The 17,032-nt window shown below is 54.8% G+C and overlaps 8 protein-coding genes across 8 annotated transcripts; 5 read left to right on the forward strand and 3 right to left on the reverse strand.

Annotated features, from left to right (window-relative positions):
• Positions 1–26: 26 nt before the first annotated feature.
• On the forward strand, positions 27–3,060 carry B0H18DRAFT_154429 (uncharacterized protein). Its single transcript, XM_048036884.1, has 12 exons — positions 27–438; positions 494–627; positions 674–764; positions 816–1,198; positions 1,252–1,363; positions 1,419–1,446; positions 1,493–1,525; positions 1,579–1,749; positions 1,801–2,254; positions 2,306–2,344; positions 2,399–2,637; positions 2,696–3,060. The coding sequence occupies exons 1-12, from the start codon at positions 237–239 to the stop codon at positions 2,919–2,921; spliced, it is 2,112 nt and encodes a 703-aa protein (XP_047886238.1). The 5' UTR covers positions 27–236; the 3' UTR covers positions 2,922–3,060.
• Positions 3,061–4,207: 1,147 nt separating this feature from the next.
• Positions 4,208–4,999, forward strand: B0H18DRAFT_154684 (uncharacterized protein). The gene is made up of 5 exons (XM_048036887.1): positions 4,208–4,315; positions 4,367–4,440; positions 4,495–4,585; positions 4,652–4,841; positions 4,898–4,999. Exons 2-4 carry the CDS (start codon positions 4,422–4,424, stop codon positions 4,830–4,832), a joined length of 291 nt encoding a protein of 96 aa, XP_047886239.1. The 5' UTR covers positions 4,208–4,315; positions 4,367–4,421; the 3' UTR covers positions 4,833–4,841; positions 4,898–4,999.
• Positions 5,000–6,837, forward strand: B0H18DRAFT_154547 (glycoside hydrolase superfamily). Its single transcript, XM_048036886.1, has 12 exons — positions 5,000–5,319; positions 5,373–5,386; positions 5,445–5,688; positions 5,743–5,848; positions 5,909–5,921; positions 5,976–6,051; positions 6,104–6,115; positions 6,191–6,200; positions 6,260–6,472; positions 6,535–6,557; positions 6,611–6,701; positions 6,758–6,837. The coding sequence occupies exons 1-11, from the start codon at positions 5,110–5,112 to the stop codon at positions 6,671–6,673; spliced, it is 984 nt and encodes a 327-aa protein (XP_047886240.1). The 5' UTR covers positions 5,000–5,109; the 3' UTR covers positions 6,674–6,701; positions 6,758–6,837.
• Positions 6,838–7,998: 1,161 nt separating this feature from the next.
• On the forward strand, positions 7,999–10,257 carry B0H18DRAFT_1047291 (glycoside hydrolase). Its single transcript, XM_048030831.1, has 15 exons — positions 7,999–8,092; positions 8,160–8,254; positions 8,312–8,631; positions 8,679–8,692; positions 8,752–8,995; positions 9,060–9,165; positions 9,219–9,231; positions 9,278–9,350; positions 9,401–9,412; positions 9,473–9,482; positions 9,545–9,757; positions 9,818–9,840; positions 9,897–9,996; positions 10,057–10,093; positions 10,179–10,257. The coding sequence occupies exons 3-13, from the start codon at positions 8,416–8,418 to the stop codon at positions 9,954–9,956; spliced, it is 984 nt and encodes a 327-aa protein (XP_047886241.1). The 5' UTR covers positions 7,999–8,092; positions 8,160–8,254; positions 8,312–8,415; the 3' UTR covers positions 9,957–9,996; positions 10,057–10,093; positions 10,179–10,257.
• A 527-nt stretch (positions 10,258–10,784) lies between these two features.
• On the forward strand, positions 10,785–11,737 carry B0H18DRAFT_1047304 (uncharacterized protein). The gene is made up of 7 exons (XM_048030832.1): positions 10,785–10,929; positions 11,002–11,108; positions 11,162–11,224; positions 11,283–11,328; positions 11,354–11,465; positions 11,521–11,566; positions 11,629–11,737. The coding sequence occupies exons 1-7, from the start codon at positions 10,901–10,903 to the stop codon at positions 11,688–11,690; spliced, it is 465 nt and encodes a 154-aa protein (XP_047886242.1). The 5' UTR covers positions 10,785–10,900; the 3' UTR covers positions 11,691–11,737.
• Positions 11,738–12,326: 589 nt separating this feature from the next.
• B0H18DRAFT_1047314 (uncharacterized protein) lies at positions 12,327–13,909 on the reverse strand. The gene is given in 2 exon segments (XM_048030833.1): positions 12,327–12,606; positions 12,626–13,909. 2 exon segments carry the CDS (start codon positions 13,784–13,786, stop codon positions 12,382–12,384), a joined length of 1,386 nt encoding a protein of 461 aa, XP_047886243.1. The 5' UTR covers positions 13,787–13,909; the 3' UTR covers positions 12,327–12,381.
• A 103-nt stretch (positions 13,910–14,012) lies between these two features.
• On the reverse strand, positions 14,013–14,553 carry B0H18DRAFT_1125950 (uncharacterized protein; the record flags this gene model as incomplete). The annotated part of the gene is made up of 2 exons (XM_048035086.1): positions 14,013–14,036; positions 14,089–14,553. 2 exons carry the CDS (start codon positions 14,551–14,553, stop codon positions 14,013–14,015), a joined length of 489 nt encoding a protein of 162 aa, XP_047886244.1.
• A 701-nt stretch (positions 14,554–15,254) lies between these two features.
• On the reverse strand, positions 15,255–16,148 carry B0H18DRAFT_960122 (uncharacterized protein; the record flags this gene model as incomplete). The annotated part of the gene is made up of 4 exons (XM_048042911.1): positions 15,255–15,518; positions 15,576–15,784; positions 15,844–15,957; positions 16,016–16,148. The coding sequence occupies 4 exons, from the start codon at positions 16,146–16,148 to the stop codon at positions 15,255–15,257; spliced, it is 720 nt and encodes a 239-aa protein (XP_047886245.1).
• Between the last annotated feature and the right edge of the window lie 884 nt (positions 16,149–17,032).

Here is a 17,032-nt window from a genome sequence, read left to right on the forward strand (position 1 = left end):
CGACAGTCGTCCTCACAGCGTCCCGTCGTCGTCGCCGGCCTCGTCGCCACCGCCCACACCCTGCTCGTCGCTGCCGTCGGCCCTGCCTCAGCGCGCGCGCGCCCCGCCGGGATCATCACACACGTCACGCGCCGGGCACGAGCGCACAGCCGACCGCAACGCCTGCCTAAAGCGGCCTGCCACAGGCGTCCGTCGACTATCGCGAGCGCGAGCTCAAAGGCAACGCCGAGGCCAACATGTTCAACGCCCCCCGCCCGTCGCAGCCGTACGGCGCGTCGCCCTCCAACGGCTTCGGTGTCACCAGCTTCATGAGCGAGAACCCCCTCGCGAGCTCAATCTACGACGACGGACTCGACCCGTGGAGCAATTCGCCCAGTCCAGCGCCCCAGCCCGTCCCATCTTTCCCGGCTGCCTCATCGGGTCTCAGCTCGGTCATTGGTGAGCCGTCTATGTCTGCGTATTGCATGTAACAACACTCAGACGCGCTCCGCAGGCAATGCTTCCGTTCCGCCAATATACATCCAGGCATTCGCTGCGGTGGACGATACGAATACCGGCGAGACATCCGTCAGTGCGCTCTCGCGAGTGCTGCGCACATCTGCTCTCCCAGCATCCACCATCGACAAGGTGCGTTTCCTTTGTGCCGTGTCCGACACCTCACCGACAGGCATAGATCGTGAGCTTGGTCAGTTCGCGGCCCCGCGTGTCGAGACTCGAGTTCTTTGTCGCACTCGCGCTCGCTGCCCTGGTACAAAGCGGCAAAGGTATGTCGCCCTCCGTGGCCCGAGCACCGCCAGCTGACAGCAATACCATAGATGTGAGCATCGAACGTGTCGCCCAGCTAGCGCAGGAGGACGCACTACCTGTCCCCACCCTCGACTTGGCTTCATTACCGCCGTCGACCTCCGCATTCAGCCCTTACTCTATGCCCGATCCCGCGCGCAACGTGGCACCGCGGAACTACACGGCCGATGACCCATGGAGCGTCCCCAAGTTCCCTTCATCAACAATAGCCTCGCCGCCTGTACTACCTATCACAAACGGGGCTGGCAGTGTAACGAATGGTGGGTCTTCGAGCATTGCCGGCACGGGTCTCCCGAAGGAATGGTGGCGGAAGCAAGAGACGATCCACGTCAACATACTCGGCCAACAAGGCTTCCTTCTCAACCGATACCTCGCGTACGAGGTGACGAGCGATGTGAGACTGATCAGTGTGAGTAATGCACAAGTGCTCATGAATGTGTTCGATAGCGAGGCGCACCTGTGCCGAGGCGCTACTCCGAGTTTGTATTTCTCTGGGACTGTCTCGTCAAGCGCTATCCGTTCCGATTGCTTCCAGCGTTACCTCCGAAACGTGTGGGACGTGAGTACAGACGTTTTGTTTGATGCAGTACCCTGATGACGTTGGTGTTGACTAGCGGATGAGAATTTCCTGGAACAACGAAGGTGAGTGTGCATGTTGCGCTGCCGTGTTATTCTGACCACACAACAGAAAGGGCCTGGCTCGATTCCTCAACTTCGTAGTGTAAGTAATCCACCATCGCTCGTTCGCCTATTATTCATACATTGACACGACAGGAACCATCCTATCATCAAGGACGATGGCATTCTCGCAGTTTTCCTTACCGAGCCCTCCTTCGAAGCATGGCGGAAGCACACCTCTATCTATTACGAGGAAGAGTCCGCCAGCAAGCGCGTCGACCGCGTCGAGGAAATGAGCATCCCGAGCGACCTCGACGACAAGCTCGCGTGCGTCCGCCACGCCCTTCCCGCCTTCCATGTGAGCTCACGCACCCACAGTTCCGTCCGCGGCAAGGTCGGCTACCTCATCGAGCACTGGCAGCGGATCAGCATGCTCGCCGAGCGCATTATCCGGAGACGCGAGGCAGAAGCGGTACGGGTCCCTCCTCTCGTCCGGCGCGCGTACCTCCCGGCTCACTTCGCGTTGCCCCCGTTCGCTTCCCCGTCCGCGTCCACTACCTCCTTTACACCCGCGCCTGCACCCGCGCCCGCCCCGTCGTCCCCGTCGGACACGGATTCGCTCGCGTCTTCGATCTTTGGCGGCTTCGCGCGCGCGCGAATCATTGACGCGCAGGCGGACCTATCGAGACTGACGAACACGGCAAAGAGTCTGGTGGAGGTGAATGAGCGGTGCTGGCGGGGCGACGAGTGCGAGCTGTGTGCAGGCGTCCGGCAGGGGCTTGTCGATAGTGCGACGCACATGCAGAGGCATTCAGATATGCTTGAACATCGGGTACGTGGGCGTGATATACGAATGGGAACTGGCGGGCTTACTGGATCGCAGTCACGGACGATGTTGTATTCCACACTGGAGGCGCTTAAGGTAAGGCTTGCAATAGCTTGACAGAGTACGGTCGTGTGTTGACTCTTCCCGAAGGGACAACGAGACTTGTACATCGCCCTCCGAGATCTGTTCATACGACACGACAGGCTTTCGGGGGACCAGGTCGACCGCCTCAAGAAGCGCGTCGACACGAACTCCATGAAACTGGAAGGCATCAAGCAGGCGCACAAAGAGGGGTGGGAGCAAGAGGCAGACAAGTACACTGTCCTCATCGAGAAGGACCAGGCAGCGATCGCAGCTGCACTTAACAGGAGAGTATTCATCCGCGCCTGGTGAGTATCCGGCTCGTTCCCAGCGGTTTGTCGTACCCGTCCTCAACGTCGCCCACAGCATGTGGCACGAGCTGCGCGTCGTGCTGCACAACCGCGAGAACACGTTGGTCTCGCAGGCCGTTCAGGCTTTCACGCGGGAAGAGCTGGACTTCTCCGATCCGCCGTGGCGAATTGGGCTGCGATGGCGGAGGCTGTGGAGAGCATGCCTTACGAGTGATCAGATATTTGAGGAGCACATCGTGCTTACTCTCGGGTCGGGGAAACGGACGGTGCTTTTAATTTGATGACTGCGTGCTCCATTCACAATGCATTTGATACCGATACCATACAGTCTGACTACATGTCTTTGGATGACCTCGTTTAACATAACTCATGCTATGATGCTATCACATATGGAGGTAGCATGACGTCGCCATGCTTCACTTTCAAGCTCAAGCTTCAAGTCTCGAGCGCGAGCAAGAATATGCCTGTCGGACGGCGTAGAAGATGTCATGAGAGCGGGTTGGTTATGGTGGGATATGCGCAGCAGGCCGGTGGCTGTCCAGCTGAGTACCCTCGTCGCAAAGGTCACGATGCTTCATTCTATTGCTTGGAGTGCTGCTGACGACGTCTGGGACAGCGAAGTGCATGACACTTAGACTCCCCGTGCCAAGTCAAACCTTGGAGACGCGAATAGGACGGGGCCTGCGACTTGGAGGCGGCGATACGTGATGAACCACCGCCGCCCGCCGGAGCTGCTTTCTGGGAGAGAAACATCACAGGTGAGCCCTTCCGCAGCACCTGCAGCGTGTCCAGTTCTGACCTATGGTATATCCTACCACCGGGTGCGAGATATGTCTGTACGGTTAATGACGTACGCGATGCATAGCTCCGTGGCATGCATCTCACTCTTCATCTTGTTGTCTCGACCAGAACCCCTCTCATACGGATCGTTGATCTCCGCAGGATCCAAGATTGAGAGGGTTACTTCAAGATGTCAACCGTCCAACTGATCATTCGTATTCTATGGGGCACTTATGCGTCACGGCTATGGACTTCCGTTCTAGAGGTTGGTCCGGCTTTGAACAGACTCGCATCTCATCCTTCCGCCGGCGGGATATATGGGTTAGTGCTCGCCATCCTGGAATCGATCGCTTGTACACAGGAGTCCGAGCATTCCGGCGAGGAACCTACATGGAAAATGTGAATCGCAGCGAACATCTATCCTGTTCAAGTCCGAGTCCACGTGATTTCACGCCATATGGTACATACAGTCTTTCCATCATCACCGACTAAGATCGAGACTTACGCAGCCACTATGTACTAGAGCCCTTTTGCATCACATCTGAGTATTCCCTCGAGCTCTGGGGCTGACAGACACAGCACTTCATATCGCATCACAGTCACAGACGATGATATCTGCCGCCTTGCCCCCCGGGGCGCCGCAATGGAAGCGCAACTCTGTTATCTGCCACACGGAGCCAGGATGTCCTGGAGGTATGCCATAAGGCCTAATCGAGCGTACCGGGACGACGTGCCAATGATATGGAGAACTCACCTCGCAGACCGAGGCATCCATATGGTTACCGATCGGAGGCTAAGATAGGCGTAGATTTCACAAGGTGAGTTCGACCCGCGTCTTCGAAACTCACGGTGCGTAGGAAGGAGACTTGTTTAGTTCAAGTACTGTGCCGCGCTGGTAGGTCCGCGCTTCTATCGCAGAGGGCCTGCCGCAATGAGGTGAGTTTAGTGTTCCAGCAACACGATATAACGCCGATTCGGCTGAGCAAGAAGGATATTCCTGTATGGGCAGCCTACTGCTCGGTACGTCGGCTCGCTATCCTCAGAAATGCTGCCAGCGATTCCATATCTTGCAAGGCGCGTTTATTTTGAGGGTGTTCGCCAGACATTTCTGTATGTCATTCGTGGGTGCATATCAAGTGCAGCATGAGGTTTGGCTGGGAAGAAGGTAAGGCCAGAGGTCCAGTGAGCTTTGCTTTGATTGAACTGACAGTGGGCCGCATGTCACGAAAAGACACTACTTGTGGTTGCGCTCGGCGCTCGTCACTTGCATGAGGCCGCCGATTGGTAGTAGTCCCGGCTCGGGTGGTTCCACGCGCGGCGGACTGCGTGCCTCACGGAGGTCTTCGAGGCTGCCTTGTGCTAAATCACTCGCCGTAGCCCGCCAGTGTATGCTTTCCGCAGGAGAACTGTGACGTTGAATGGTGAGTACCCTATTTACCGTGCACGAGGATCATGAGTATCTCACTACAGCTGATAGCATCGAAGGCCTCCGTGTCGCGTACGGTTGTGAGAAGACCACATGCCGAAGTGTCTTCTGAATTGTCGCAGCGGGTTCCCTGGCGGTCTCAATCATCGAGACAGCGGGGGAGAGCTATATAATGACCTCGTCGACTGGCGCCTGGTCTTTAGGCGATCCTCCGCTTCCCCTTCGCATCCCGCGGTCGACAGGCAAGAGTCTCCACCGTCAGAATGGCAGCACGCTCTTTCTCTCGTTTGGTCACCCTTGTCTCTCTCCTCTGTAGCACCGCGTTCGGCGCCTTTGGAGCACCCTCCGCTACGGAAGAGCATAGCGTTGCGCCTCTCAGGAAGCGCTTCACCCCTTCTGCGCCGTACTTTGTCGAGTATTTCGACAAGGGCACGTCAGGTATAACAGGCGCGCCCAATGTATCGGACGTGACGGTACGTGCTAGATCGTCCAAGGCGGAAAGATTGGCTCTGACGCAACATCTCAGGGATACAATGTCTTGTGTGTGCACTCCTTTGATCGCCGAGAGACTCTTTATCGATGTTTTCAAAAATCTCAGCATTATCGCGTTCTTGCTCACTGAGGGAGCTTGGGACAACGCTCAAGGCTGGTCTTCGCTGACAGCGGACGAACGCAGCTCGACGAAGACAGCCTATAACAATGCTGGAATCGCGCTTATGGTGTCCTGCTTTGGTTCCTCTGACACCCCGACGTCCAGTAATGCCGATCCGACTGATACGGCCAACACGATGGCGGCATGGGTGAAACAATATGACCTTGACGGCATTGACGTTGATTACGAGGTGAGACAGGCGTATCGCTTTTCACTTACATTCCTCTGATAAGACTTGCCCTAGGACTTCGACGCGTTCGACGCCGGGACTGCGGAAGCATGGCTCGTTACGTTCACTACTCAGCTGCGCAACCAGCTCCCTGCGGGCGACTACATCATCACGCACGCACGTAAGTAACGTTCTTCGATCAGACGAAATTGGCTATAGAACTTCAATCTACGATATGCAGCTGTTGCGCCTTGGTAGGTTGACAGGCGTTGCGTTCCTTGCGCACGAAGCTTATTCAAGCGCTTTAGGTTCTCGTCAAGCCTATGGAGCAACGGCGGCGGCTACCTCCAAGTGAACAAAGTAGTTGGTAACTTAATTGACTGGGTGAGACAATATCTTTCGAACATAAGTCCTCGATGTTGACGTGGTCTACCAGTATAATGTCCAGGTGAGCATCTCTGTCGTTTTGCAGCACGCTCAAAAGAGAATTGAGCGTCTCTGTCTCTTCCTACACGTGATGCAGTTCTACAATCGTCAGTCGCTCATTCTCGATCCTATGTAGTATGAAGCTCATGTTCATTGTGCGATTCAGAGGGCACCTCAGAGTATACCACATGTGATGGTTTACTCACGAACTCTAGCTCTACCTGGCCGGAGTCAGCTCTCTTCCAGATCATAAGCAGCGGCGTCGACCAGGCCATGCTAGTCATTGGTAAGCCTGCAACGTCAGGCGATGCTAATTCAGGCTACATGAGTTCCTCTACTCTGGCCACATGCGTTGAGCAGGCCAAAAATCAGGGTTGGGGTGAGACTCGCGTGACTTCACTTGCGCACTACAAGCGGTACTGATGTGTTTGCGTTGTACAGACGCCGGTGTCATGGTCTGGGAGGTATGTTGCGACATACACGATATCAACGAATGAGTGAACTTACATACTTGCAGTATCCCGATGCTGGGACGCCGTGGATCACGGCGGTGCGCGCAGATTCTTGGCCGGTCTCGTAAGTTGGCCGCCCACAGTAACTGCTTGAAGGTGAGTTATTGCGATGGTTTCGCACTCACCTCGGATGCTTATCGGAGTATCCTCAGATACCCAGTCAGCCACGGAGCCGTCTGGAAACGGTCTCTTTGTACATGTCTCTCCTTAACACCGAACTACCAGTAGAGGTTTGTCGCACGACGCACAGGGCGTTTCTGGTCGATGTTTCACTGTATAACAGGTGTATTTGCATCATGTATGTGGTTTTAAACAGAGAATTGCCGTAGTAATTCTCGTTTTACGCGTTGGCTCTGAAATAGTCAATCTGCCAGTACCAAGTTACTACCTGCGATGAACCTGCGACGGAGAACACGATATGTACCCGGCAAAGGCCGGCCGAGGCAAGGCCGGAGGAGGACGGTCTCCAGCCGCAAGTCAAGCGCGTGAGCTTGTTCTCAGCCACCACTATCGACCTCGCCAGAACCTGCAAAATGCGCACAGAATGCAGCAGGTATCGTCTCAATCGTTCAGGTTGACCGCTGCAGCCTAGAATGCACTCTTGCATGCCCCAGCATCGCCCTGAGTCCAGACCTTCCACGCGTTGACACGTACGAAGAATCAATCCTCCGTTCCTCATGCTCAAGCACGATATTCAATCGTTATGGTCCAAGCTGCGCAATAGGGTTGGTCTGCACCTGCTTCGGAAGATAAAATTCTATTGACCTCGCTTCTATCGCACCCGTACCTGCCTCGACGGCCTCTGTACCATCCGTTCTGTCCATCATTGGAAGTGCTTATCTGACCTGTAATAGAGGGCCGCCATGTTCTTCGGTGCCGGCGCAGCAAAGAACACTCGGAGAAGATCTGCGTGTCTAGGTCTCGGAATGCTCGACCTACTATGCCGATAATGCTCTCGTTGGACGAGCTAACGACTCCACGCGTACGCTTGATCACTTTCCGACATCTGCGACCCCCTTATCGCCACTGCCGACGCTCAGGTCTTGCAAAAATAACCACGTCGCAGTGCTACAGGGAGAATTCACTCTGGTGCTCTGAATCTTGATATGTGCCTTCCTTCTACTCCCGACAGAGTAGTCCACGGGCTTCGAGAAAGGGGCTGATTCTGGCCATGCATACACTTGGCAAGCTTCGCATTCTGCAGTATGCTCGTCCTGCATGGGGCCCACTTTGTCTCGGCTCCATACTTATTTACCTGCTCGAGTATGTGCCATGCACGATGCAGGTACCGAAACTTTCCCTGGCGTAGTCTTTCAGATTTGATCCCCATTCCACATGCTTGAGTTACTGATAAACCCTCCTGGTTATTGTGCCACGCGTGTTGCGTAGAATGCGTGCCGTTCGGCCTCTGGACAGGTACGGAATGCTGGAATGCAGTGCCTGTGTAACACGCGCCGATGTATTGGTGATTGTTCAGTAGCCGTGTGGTGCGTTCTTTACTACAGCATGGGTTTGCCTATCATGACTGAATGGAACACGTTTTATGGTTTGCAGACTCGCAGTCCTCTGGAGGCACGTCATGGCAGACATACTGAACGCGACAGATATGGCGAGCCTCCATATTCATGCGTCGTTCTTAGAAGAAACAAGTACGCGTCTCTTCACAATACCGCCGATCATGCCAACATACTGGATCGCGCACTCAGCTACTTAAAGTCGCATTCTCGTACAGAGAATTTCAGCGGAGACATCCCTCAGCCTCTTCGCAAACCACCATACGGGTTTGGTATTCATCTCGGGTCTTGCTGACATGGTACTCATCACGCCCCTGATATCTACCGTCCTTTTGGGCCTCGTTGGCACGGCGGTGGTAGCTTTGCCCGTCAGTGTAGGCGAAAGTGAGGCCCGAGCAGTCGTATCCTCACCACCCCAGAAGCGTTACAGTCCTTCTGCCCCGTACTTTGTGGAATACTTCGACGCGTATGCGTCAGGGGTGACCGGTGCCCCGCCCGTCTCCGATGTGTCGGTGCGTTCCCAACCACCGCGTGTCGTTCTAAGCTGACTTGGATGTAGGGCTACAACGTCTTGTGAGTGTAAACGCCAATGCAACATGTTTCTCCTGGCTGAACGTGAACAATTGTTCAAGCATCCTCGCATTCTTGCTGATCGAGGGCGCTTGGGATAACGCCGAAGGCTGGACTGAGCTTACCGCGGATGAGCGCTCATCGACAAAGTCGGAGTACAACGACGCTGGCATCGCGCTCATGGTCTCTTGCTTCGGCTCAAGTGACACCCCGACAACGAGCGGCGCGGATCCAACTGGCACCGCTAATACCATGGCTGCTTGGGTTGTCGAATACGGCTTGGATGGGATTGATGTCGATTACGAGGTATGCGCCCACGTGCCCCTCATTTGTGCGATACATACTTACGCTTATCGCGGCTATACGGTAGGACTTCGACGCGTTCGATGCTGGAACCGCCGAGGCCTGGTTGGTGACATTCACGACCCAGTTGCGGAACCAACTCCCAGCGGGCGACTATATTATCACGCATGCACGTGGGTATCTTCCTTTCCTCTTCCCAGAACATGAGCTCATGTATACTTCGCAGCGGTCGCCCCTTGGTAGGCGACCCGATAATCATTCGATGACGACACTCATTATCGATAGGTTCTCGCCGAATCTATGGACGAATGGAGGTTATCTACAGGTGGACTCGGAAGTCGGCAGCTTGATTGACTGGGTATGTCATGTCTTTCAACTAACCTCGGGCGAGCGACTGATTCCATACAGTACAATATTCAGGTCAGAAAACTTAATCAATCGACGCACCTGTTAGTTGAAGCGTCCTCGACACCTGTTCAGTTCTACAACCGTAAGTTCTCTGACCTCGCTAGTAACTCAGCTGAGAACTGACGTCACATCGTTTGTGCGCAGAGGGTAGCACCGAGTACACGACGTGCTCCGGCCTGCTCGACGAGTCGAGTTCCACTTATCCCGAATCTGCGCTGTTCCAGATCTCGGCAAACGGTGTTACCCTCGACAAGCTTGTCATCGGCAAGCCCGCAACGACCGGAGACGCAAGTACAGGCTACATGAGCCCCTCCACACTGGCGACGTGCGTCGAAGACGCTATGAACGAGGGCTGGGGTGAGTATCTGAGCTCACGCGACGTAGCTGGATAACGTGTTGACCGGCATTCCCCCACAGATGCTGGTGTCATGGTTTGGCAGGTGGGTCCGTCACGGAATGCATAGGCCTGCATCGTCTGAACCGATGCTCGTCACAGTATCCTGATGCAGGCACTTCGTGGATCACCACCGTCCGCTCTGATTCTTGGCCCGTGTAAGTGTTGTGCATAGTGCGCTCAGCACGCACACCCGAAAGACGTGAGTACAAAATTTTGACCATGTCCCACCGACTCTGATTCTTCAGCTTTGATTCGCCAGCCCCTTTCCTTACGAAGCGCAATGTATTGATGTATAGGTATGTTCCTTGGGTAGATTGTATCGATTCGTCAATTGTCTAGATTTCTATGGTTAACGCATCTGTTTGGATCTGTTACCCCCAGTGGCATACTGCTTGATTAGTGAGGTAGGGAACGAGACGCCTCATAGCCTTGCTAAAGCAACGTGACAGATGAACACCACGCTGAATGCATCGTGCCGTCACATCGGATGCTTCGAACCAGTTAACAGTAGGCCTGCTGGTCTTGCTCTCCTGGACTCACTCGTGTCCTGGAACCGGATTACTCTGCTGGTAACCTTCGGAATGCAGTAGTACTGAATGATTTGATCACAGCAGAAGGTTGCATGACGACTAGGCGACTCCTTGTCCAGCGCTAGTGTGGTTGCGCATTCGATGAGGAGGGGCCCATTTACTCAGTCACTGTCCGTGGACTTTCGGAGCGCGCACTGACCAGGCTTTCCAGACTGTCTGATCGCCGTGAACGACTCTGTGGCTGTGCGCTGGCTACTGTGTCCGACTGAATAGTGGCTAGAGGCGACATCTCGATGTCAGCCTGAGGGCGTGTAGATAGGTGTAGATGCTGCGACGCCGCCTGTCTCGCTTACCGAAGTCCCTTACAAATGCGACGAACTCTTCCAGGTGAGTAAGCACAGTCCTAGCGACGATGCAGACTCAGTACTGAAGGGTAGTTCGATGCACTAGGATCATAGCCCGGTCCGACTAGACCGGGATATAAGGGCTTTAAATGACCATGTCTCTCCGTCGACTCTTTAGATCCACAGCGCTGTTATTGCACACTCTACATAGCACCCCACAACATCCACCATGTTTGTCACTGTCACTACATCTCACCAGTGAGTTCTATGCAGTGCCGCTCATGCTGGTCTGTAGTAAATACCGACGTCTCATTCACCCTATATACTCAGGGCGATCTACCCCGCTGCGGCGATCGTGTCGACATGCTGGCTGACATTCTATCAGACTTTCAAGACGGTCAAGGCGAGGAAACGGGCTGGAATAGAGTATCCCCAAAGTGTGTATCACGACTCCTTGTATCTGGTACAGGGCTCATGGGTACTACCGTAGTGTACGCCGACAAGGCGGAAGCGGCCGCGTCGAAGGACGCGATGATCTTCAACTGCACCCAACGTATCTGAAGTTCACAATGCTGAGCACTCTCTGAGAGCTGACATGATTCGGGGTGTAGGTGCTGCACAGAATACGCTTGAGTACTTACCGGCCGTGATCGCCTGGTATGCTAGACACTATTTGGAGTAGTCCTACCACACTGATTGGGTATTCCAAAGCACCACCATCACCAATGTGTGGTACCTGGTCCCTCTCCCGTGTCATCTACACTATTGGCTACAGCACCGGCGATCCTGCAAAGGTGTGTTCTCAGTTGCATCATACCACACATATTCCGACCTTCGTTTGTTCACCAGCGAAACGTGTACGGCGTCACCGCGATCCAAAATTCGTTGTGGCTGGGTATGTCAATCTGAATGCAGGTCGCGAAGTATGATAGCTGACTGCCACCCTAACATGGCCAGGTCTCATCTGTAATTCGAGCGTCGCCATCGCACACCTCGCGCTCGACAATGTGTTTGCATGATCTAGTTGAGCTGTGTTGGACTGACTGCACCATCTTACAAGACAACGGGAACACCATACGTGTAAATCCACCAGACTCAATTCGTAGCTTCTAGAAGTGTCTCCAGATGTTTGTGGATTCAACAAGTTGAGTCAAGATTGCATAGTGCTCTGGCCGAGCGTTTCAATGTGTACTGTGTTGCTCATAAGTACGTGTAATAAAAATGGCATGCAACGTGCAAGTGGGCCCCCGGCGGCGACGAACGATGGCTTGACCGATCGACGGCCGTGTTCAAGGAACTCGAATGCATTGTGAGTACTTGGAGGAGGACGCGTAGAAGACGCCGGTCGAGCTTTTTGGTCTGCAGTGGAGACTATTGACATGACTCGCGGTGTTATGGTGGCTGAGTGAGCTCAAAGCATCTCCGACCTGGACATGCACCGCCTTTGCTACATACCAAAGCGCAATCGGGGAAAGCAGCGTGCGGATGGACGACTGGCACACCTACGCGATTTCTTTCAATCCCTGTACACGGTGCATCACAGGAATCCATAAGTTCGGCCTGATGAACATCTGGGTTGAGTGCAGAAGTGAAGGATGTAGCTCGTGAAAGCCTACAATCATTGAAACATTTAGCGCACGACTCCCGTATCTTCTGCTCTTCATCCGCAAATATACCTGCCAAAAGTCCTCAATCCCGTCCCCACCTAGATCACGGGAACCATCGCTCGTGCCTCTGTGGAAGGGGCAGATTCTCGTCGATTTCATCCTCCAGTATCGGGACCTCGTCTTCGTCTTCCTCCACGAACTCGTGAGGCATGCGCACTTGATACTGGCCATTAGCCCGCTGCCTACCCTCCGGATGCGAGCGCACACAGAGGCGCACGCGGCTTCCTGCAGCAATGGCAGTCCGCCCGCGATGGCCTCGACAAACCGTCTGACCACTCAAAGACAACGAGCGTGACGACGAGGCCAGGTCGGTCACTTGCGAGCTCGGCAAGCGCGTTATCCAGAGGCGCAAGAGCCATCCGCAGGGCGTCCGGTGGGGCGGGATCTTCTTCCCAAGTCAACCCAATCTCAACGCCCTCCAAGGCCCGCGAATTGAGCTGCCGAATGACGTGGCCCATCCACACCAAGTCTTCCGCCGTGGGTGCACCCTCAAAGTCGTAGTGATCCGTGAGCATCAACACACGCAACCTCTTGCAGTGCCCGAGCCCGAGGTCGATCTGCTCGACCTCCTCCGACGGGTATCGCCCGTACAGCTCAAGGTGCTCGAGCGTAGGTCCCGCCCTTCGTATCGTCTCCCGTATCATCTCCTGAAGCACCTTCTTCTCACCGATAGCGGGAGAAACGAAGTGCGACATTTGCGCCCCGTTCCATCCGAGGCTCAGATAGCGAAGGGGAAGCTTGGGGAGGCCATGCAGAAGCCACATCAGCGGGAAGTCGGTGGAATGATGCCACGTGAGGGCGCGAAGCTCCATCGTTGGTGCCGGAGGCGCGACTGTGGTTGGGTGGACTCGAAGCGAGGTGACCTCGGCGAACATCACCGAGCGGAAGTGGAGCGCGTGGAGGCCAGGCAACGCGTGGAGGAGTCGAGCGAGCTCGTACACGTTGAGGTAGATGGTGTGTAGCGTGAGCTCGCGCACGTTCGCGAACATGCCGGGCATTGGCATCTGCTGTCGTGGCGACGAGAGCGGGGCCTGGGGCGGGAAGTAGTTATCGAGCGGTAGCCAGTGCCGGACGCGCAGGTGCGCAAGCTGCGGGAGCCTGGGCACGAGTGCGAAGAGCTCCAAGAAGGTGCGGTGCAGAATGAGCCAAGTGCTGTCGATACGCAGCTCGCGGACGAAGCATGCGAGATGTGGATGGGCGATGAGCATCTGGTCGGCGCGTCTGTGCTTGCCTGGGCTGTTGATGATGAGCGTGCGGAACATGTGCGAGCGTGCGGAGGGCAGCCAAGCATAGCAGGTTAGGCTGCAACTTGCCAGGGTTGGTAGGTCATCCCATAGGTAGTCGATGATGTAGTGATGCAGCTCTAGAGGGAGCCACGCCGTCGCCGCGCGGGGTGTCGAACACATCGAGGAAGGGAAGGAAGACGAGAGGTTCATCTTCACAGCCATCCTCAAGATGGTCACGAATTGGGCCACACCAGCAACATTCAACTCAGCACCTCCGCAACTCGCTTGATGCCACACGCGGCAGAGAACAATGGTGAGATGAAGAACAATAACAAGAAGCACTTACTCGGGACGTTGTCACGTATTAGAACGGCACCCGAAACAGGCAACGTAGTTATAGTCGTCTTCCTGTATAATCTCGCTATTGTACATGCGTCTTACATTCGTCTTATTTCTGCAATGCTTCAAGTTCCTGCCGTCGACGCGGTCATGAATTGCCACAGACCAATGTTACGATCTCGTACCTTTCTCTTCGTACTCAGCTCGCCATGTCGAGCAAGATACGCAGCCCCTGAGTCTGCCCAGACTTTGTAGTCTGTGACCTTGCCCTCGTCGTCAAAGTCAAGGACATAGACGAACTCTTCGTCCCAAGCCTGGCCCTCGCCGTCGCCTTCAATCCATGTAAACTTCGCGCTTCCCTTGGTGCACACTTTGCGGGACTCTGTGTCCACGACCCACTCTGAGAACGACATGTTCTCGTATTTGAGGTACTTCTGGAGAAGGGAGAAGTAGGTGGAGACGGAAGTAGGTCCGCTGCGGCCCGTGAAGGGGCGTCCGAGGAACGGTGCTAGACAGGGCTCGCCATACTCGATGACGGTGATCTGGTGGGTGGTAGAGAAGTGTGAGAGGAGGTCATCGAGGGTGGCCTGGCTAGCGAAGGCGTCGCAGAGGGCCTGTGCAGAAGCGAGGAGGCGAGCACGAACAGACATGGCGGAGAGGCACAAACACGCGAACGAGCGCGGCCAATTGAATGATAAGGCACTTACTGTAAACAAAGTTATTTAACCCGCAGACTCGGAGCCTTTCCTTCTTGACTCGAGCGTCTAGATCGTGACTAATGATACCTCCTCCTCCTCCTCAACTTCTGTAGATCGTACGCGGCGTTGAGCCAAGCCGACATTCGCCAGCGGATAGATTACCAGCTCCTCGAATGACACAGGGTTAACGTTCAGTACGACGTGCCTAATTTATAATGCTTTGTCTCGCCGCAAGCGTGCACATGAGAGGGCCAGGTAAGAGAAAGCAGCGGGTCTAACCGTACTCGAAAAGTGACGATTCACTGTAGGAAAGTAATAAGTAATCACTGCACTCTATTCTGTCCTTCCAGTGCTCTCCCGAAACGAATGAAAAAATACTAGTACTGTGATGTTCGTAGTAAACTTAAGCTTGAGTACTTGAGTGACATACGCATGCATGATAGGCCGACTCAACGCGAGTGCGGTATGGTATAGTATCCCAGTCATACGGTAGCCTACTCAGGCTGCGTATTATTATTCCGGCCACAAGACCACGCGCAATCACAGCAGCAGACACCGTGACAAGACGGTCAACCAGGATATCTAAGGATCATCACAATAGCAACAATGCGAATACATATTTCAATGCTACTTTCCGTCCTACCCATCCCGTATCAACACTTTCCACCCGCTGCTACCGTCGTCGCATGGATGTTCGCCGGGTAGCACTGTGCATTGGACACCGCCACGCAGATGTTGGTCCCAGTAGGCGTTCGGACAGAGTAAGAGCCACTCGTCACCGTCGTCCTCGAATTTCCCGCTTTGAGTGCCGCCCTGAGCGCCGCCTTGCATATGCCGGCGACCTGTCTCCGCGTGTACTTGTGCGCGACGTTTGTCGTCATTCCCGTCGTACCTTTATTAACCCAGAGCGTCTTCGGCTTCACAGGAAAGGATCAGGGTTAGTCGGGGAAAGCATATGAGGCGAAGCAGCTCACCCCCTTGCCGGCCTGCACATGAGCGAGAGCCGTCGCAGGATCGACCGTCATGTGCCCAGCAGTGCCTTTGTTGGCGTTGTGCGCGAACCAAGTGGACGTGAGATGCCGGCCAGAATTTGCCTTGTCGGGACGGCCGTTCAGGACGTGGTTCTTCATCCCTTTCCACTTTGCCTCGGCCTTTTTCCCACAACACTTCTTGTAGCAAGGATCTGTCGTATAGGCTTTAGCACTAAGACGGTCACGTCACGCAGGCAGCACTAGTAGGTACTTACAGCGGATGCCTTCTTGCATTGAATGGCAGATGTCGCGAGAGATCCAGGATGGCCTTCTTTCGCCGCACAGCTTTGAGTGTCTAGCGAGAACCCGCAATGACTTGCACGGACTGCAGAAGCAGGAGCATGAATAACGGCTTCTGAGCCACTGAGACGGTGGAAACGTACCACAAGAGTCGCAGTCTGTCAGTCTCGCACATGCTGTGGCATCATGTCGGGAGCCGGGCGTAAGCGGGGCGGCTTGCACTAAGAAGACAGTGCAAAGGAGGGTGAGGGCGGCGAGAGCAGTAGTGAGACGCATGGCTGCTATTTGGAACTGGTCGTTACGTTCGTGCAATAAGGGAAGATTATACGTGAGTGACTGGAAGGTTAAGATGAAGGGTGAGTAGCTGGATGTACGTTAGAGCAAAGCTACACGAGTGATGGAGGGCCAGCCCGGCTTGGGTCGTTGCTACAACCTGCCTTTTATCTTGTTGAACCCGTCATTTAGACGTGCGAGCGTTCCACTGAATGCGATGGCATTTCTCCGCATGAGACCGACTGAACGGTACGAAGCCCCCAAGCGCGCGCGTAGTATGGCAGATTGAGATGATACACGATTCAAAGCATCGCAAGGTTCTATACCATGCAGCATGTAAACCACAACAGCATACACTCGGAGCGCAATGAGAAGTACTTACCTTGAAAGATTGGAGGCTTAAGGTTTTTACGCTTCGCTGTTGTATGTGACGGTCTAGGTCCCAGCGCCTGGGCATACAGCTCGAACTCAAGGACGAACATAGGGCATATCCGGAGAAGAGACAGTTTGCACTTCGTCTTGTCCGCCCTACGCTCTAGAATTGATCAGCGCCCTCGTGATACGCAACGCCGGCTGCTGTGCGCGTTTGGGACCCACGTTCGCCGCGTTGAACCGCTACACTCAGACGTTCCAGCGAGTATTCAACGGTTCTCTTCAAGTGAATTCGCGCTCACCAGTCACAAGCATCTCGTAACATGCTCCGAAGACGGTGTCAACTGCTATGCTGCACCTTTGAGGTGCGCATTCACCAATTAACGTTCGATGGCCGCGCGCAAACGTATTCGGAAACTCCGGAGCAGGCGTCGGACCCTGCCAAAGCCACAACTGCCAGGGCGGTCCCGATCAGGAGATCAAGACAGGAGCTGTGCGTCGTGAATGACCATTGT

This window comes from Fomitopsis serialis (assembly GCF_022376445.1).
Source record: "Fomitopsis serialis strain Sig1Antser10 chromosome Unknown B0H18scaffold_175, whole genome shotgun sequence".
NCBI classification, from domain to species: domain Eukaryota; kingdom Fungi; phylum Basidiomycota; class Agaricomycetes; order Polyporales; family Fomitopsidaceae; genus Fomitopsis; species Fomitopsis serialis.

Excerpts from the sequence above, each read along its gene's own strand:
- B0H18DRAFT_154429 (XM_048036884.1), top strand. The coding sequence starts at position 237 with ATGTTCAACGCCCCCCGCCCGTCGCAGCCGTACGGCGCGTCGCCCTCC. Across the intron at positions 628-673 it reads CAGCATCCACCATCGACAAG|ATCGTGAGCTTGGTCAGTTC; the intron begins GTGCGTTTCCTT and ends CGACAGGCATAG. Across the intron at positions 1,199-1,251 it reads CGTACGAGGTGACGAGCGAT|CGAGGCGCACCTGTGCCGAG; the intron begins GTGAGACTGATC and ends TGTGTTCGATAG.
- B0H18DRAFT_154684 (XM_048036887.1), top strand. Across the intron at positions 4,586-4,651 it reads GAGGTTTGGCTGGGAAGAAG|ACACTACTTGTGGTTGCGCT; the intron begins GTAAGGCCAGAG and ends TGTCACGAAAAG.
- B0H18DRAFT_154547 (XM_048036886.1), top strand. The coding sequence starts at position 5,110 with ATGGCAGCACGCTCTTTCTCTCGTTTGGTCACCCTTGTCTCTCTCCTC. Across the intron at positions 5,689-5,742 it reads GCATTGACGTTGATTACGAG|GACTTCGACGCGTTCGACGC; the intron begins GTGAGACAGGCG and ends GACTTGCCCTAG. Across the intron at positions 6,558-6,610 it reads CCGGTGTCATGGTCTGGGAG|TATCCCGATGCTGGGACGCC; the intron begins GTATGTTGCGAC and ends ACATACTTGCAG.
- B0H18DRAFT_1047291 (XM_048030831.1), top strand. The coding sequence starts at position 8,416 with ATGGTACTCATCACGCCCCTGATATCTACCGTCCTTTTGGGCCTCGTT. Across the intron at positions 8,996-9,059 it reads GGATTGATGTCGATTACGAG|GACTTCGACGCGTTCGATGC; the intron begins GTATGCGCCCAC and ends GCTATACGGTAG. Across the intron at positions 9,841-9,896 it reads CTGGTGTCATGGTTTGGCAG|TATCCTGATGCAGGCACTTC; the intron begins GTGGGTCCGTCA and ends TGCTCGTCACAG.
- B0H18DRAFT_1047304 (XM_048030832.1), top strand. The coding sequence starts at position 10,901 with ATGTTTGTCACTGTCACTACATCTCACCA. Across the intron at positions 11,109-11,161 it reads TGGAATAGAGTATCCCCAAA|TGTACGCCGACAAGGCGGAA; the intron begins GTGTGTATCACG and ends GTACTACCGTAG. Across the intron at positions 11,466-11,520 it reads GCACCGGCGATCCTGCAAAG|CGAAACGTGTACGGCGTCAC; the intron begins GTGTGTTCTCAG and ends TTTGTTCACCAG.
- B0H18DRAFT_1047314 (XM_048030833.1), bottom strand. The coding sequence starts at position 13,786 with ATGGCTGTGAAGATGAACCTCTCGTCTTCCTTCCCTTCCTCGATGTGT.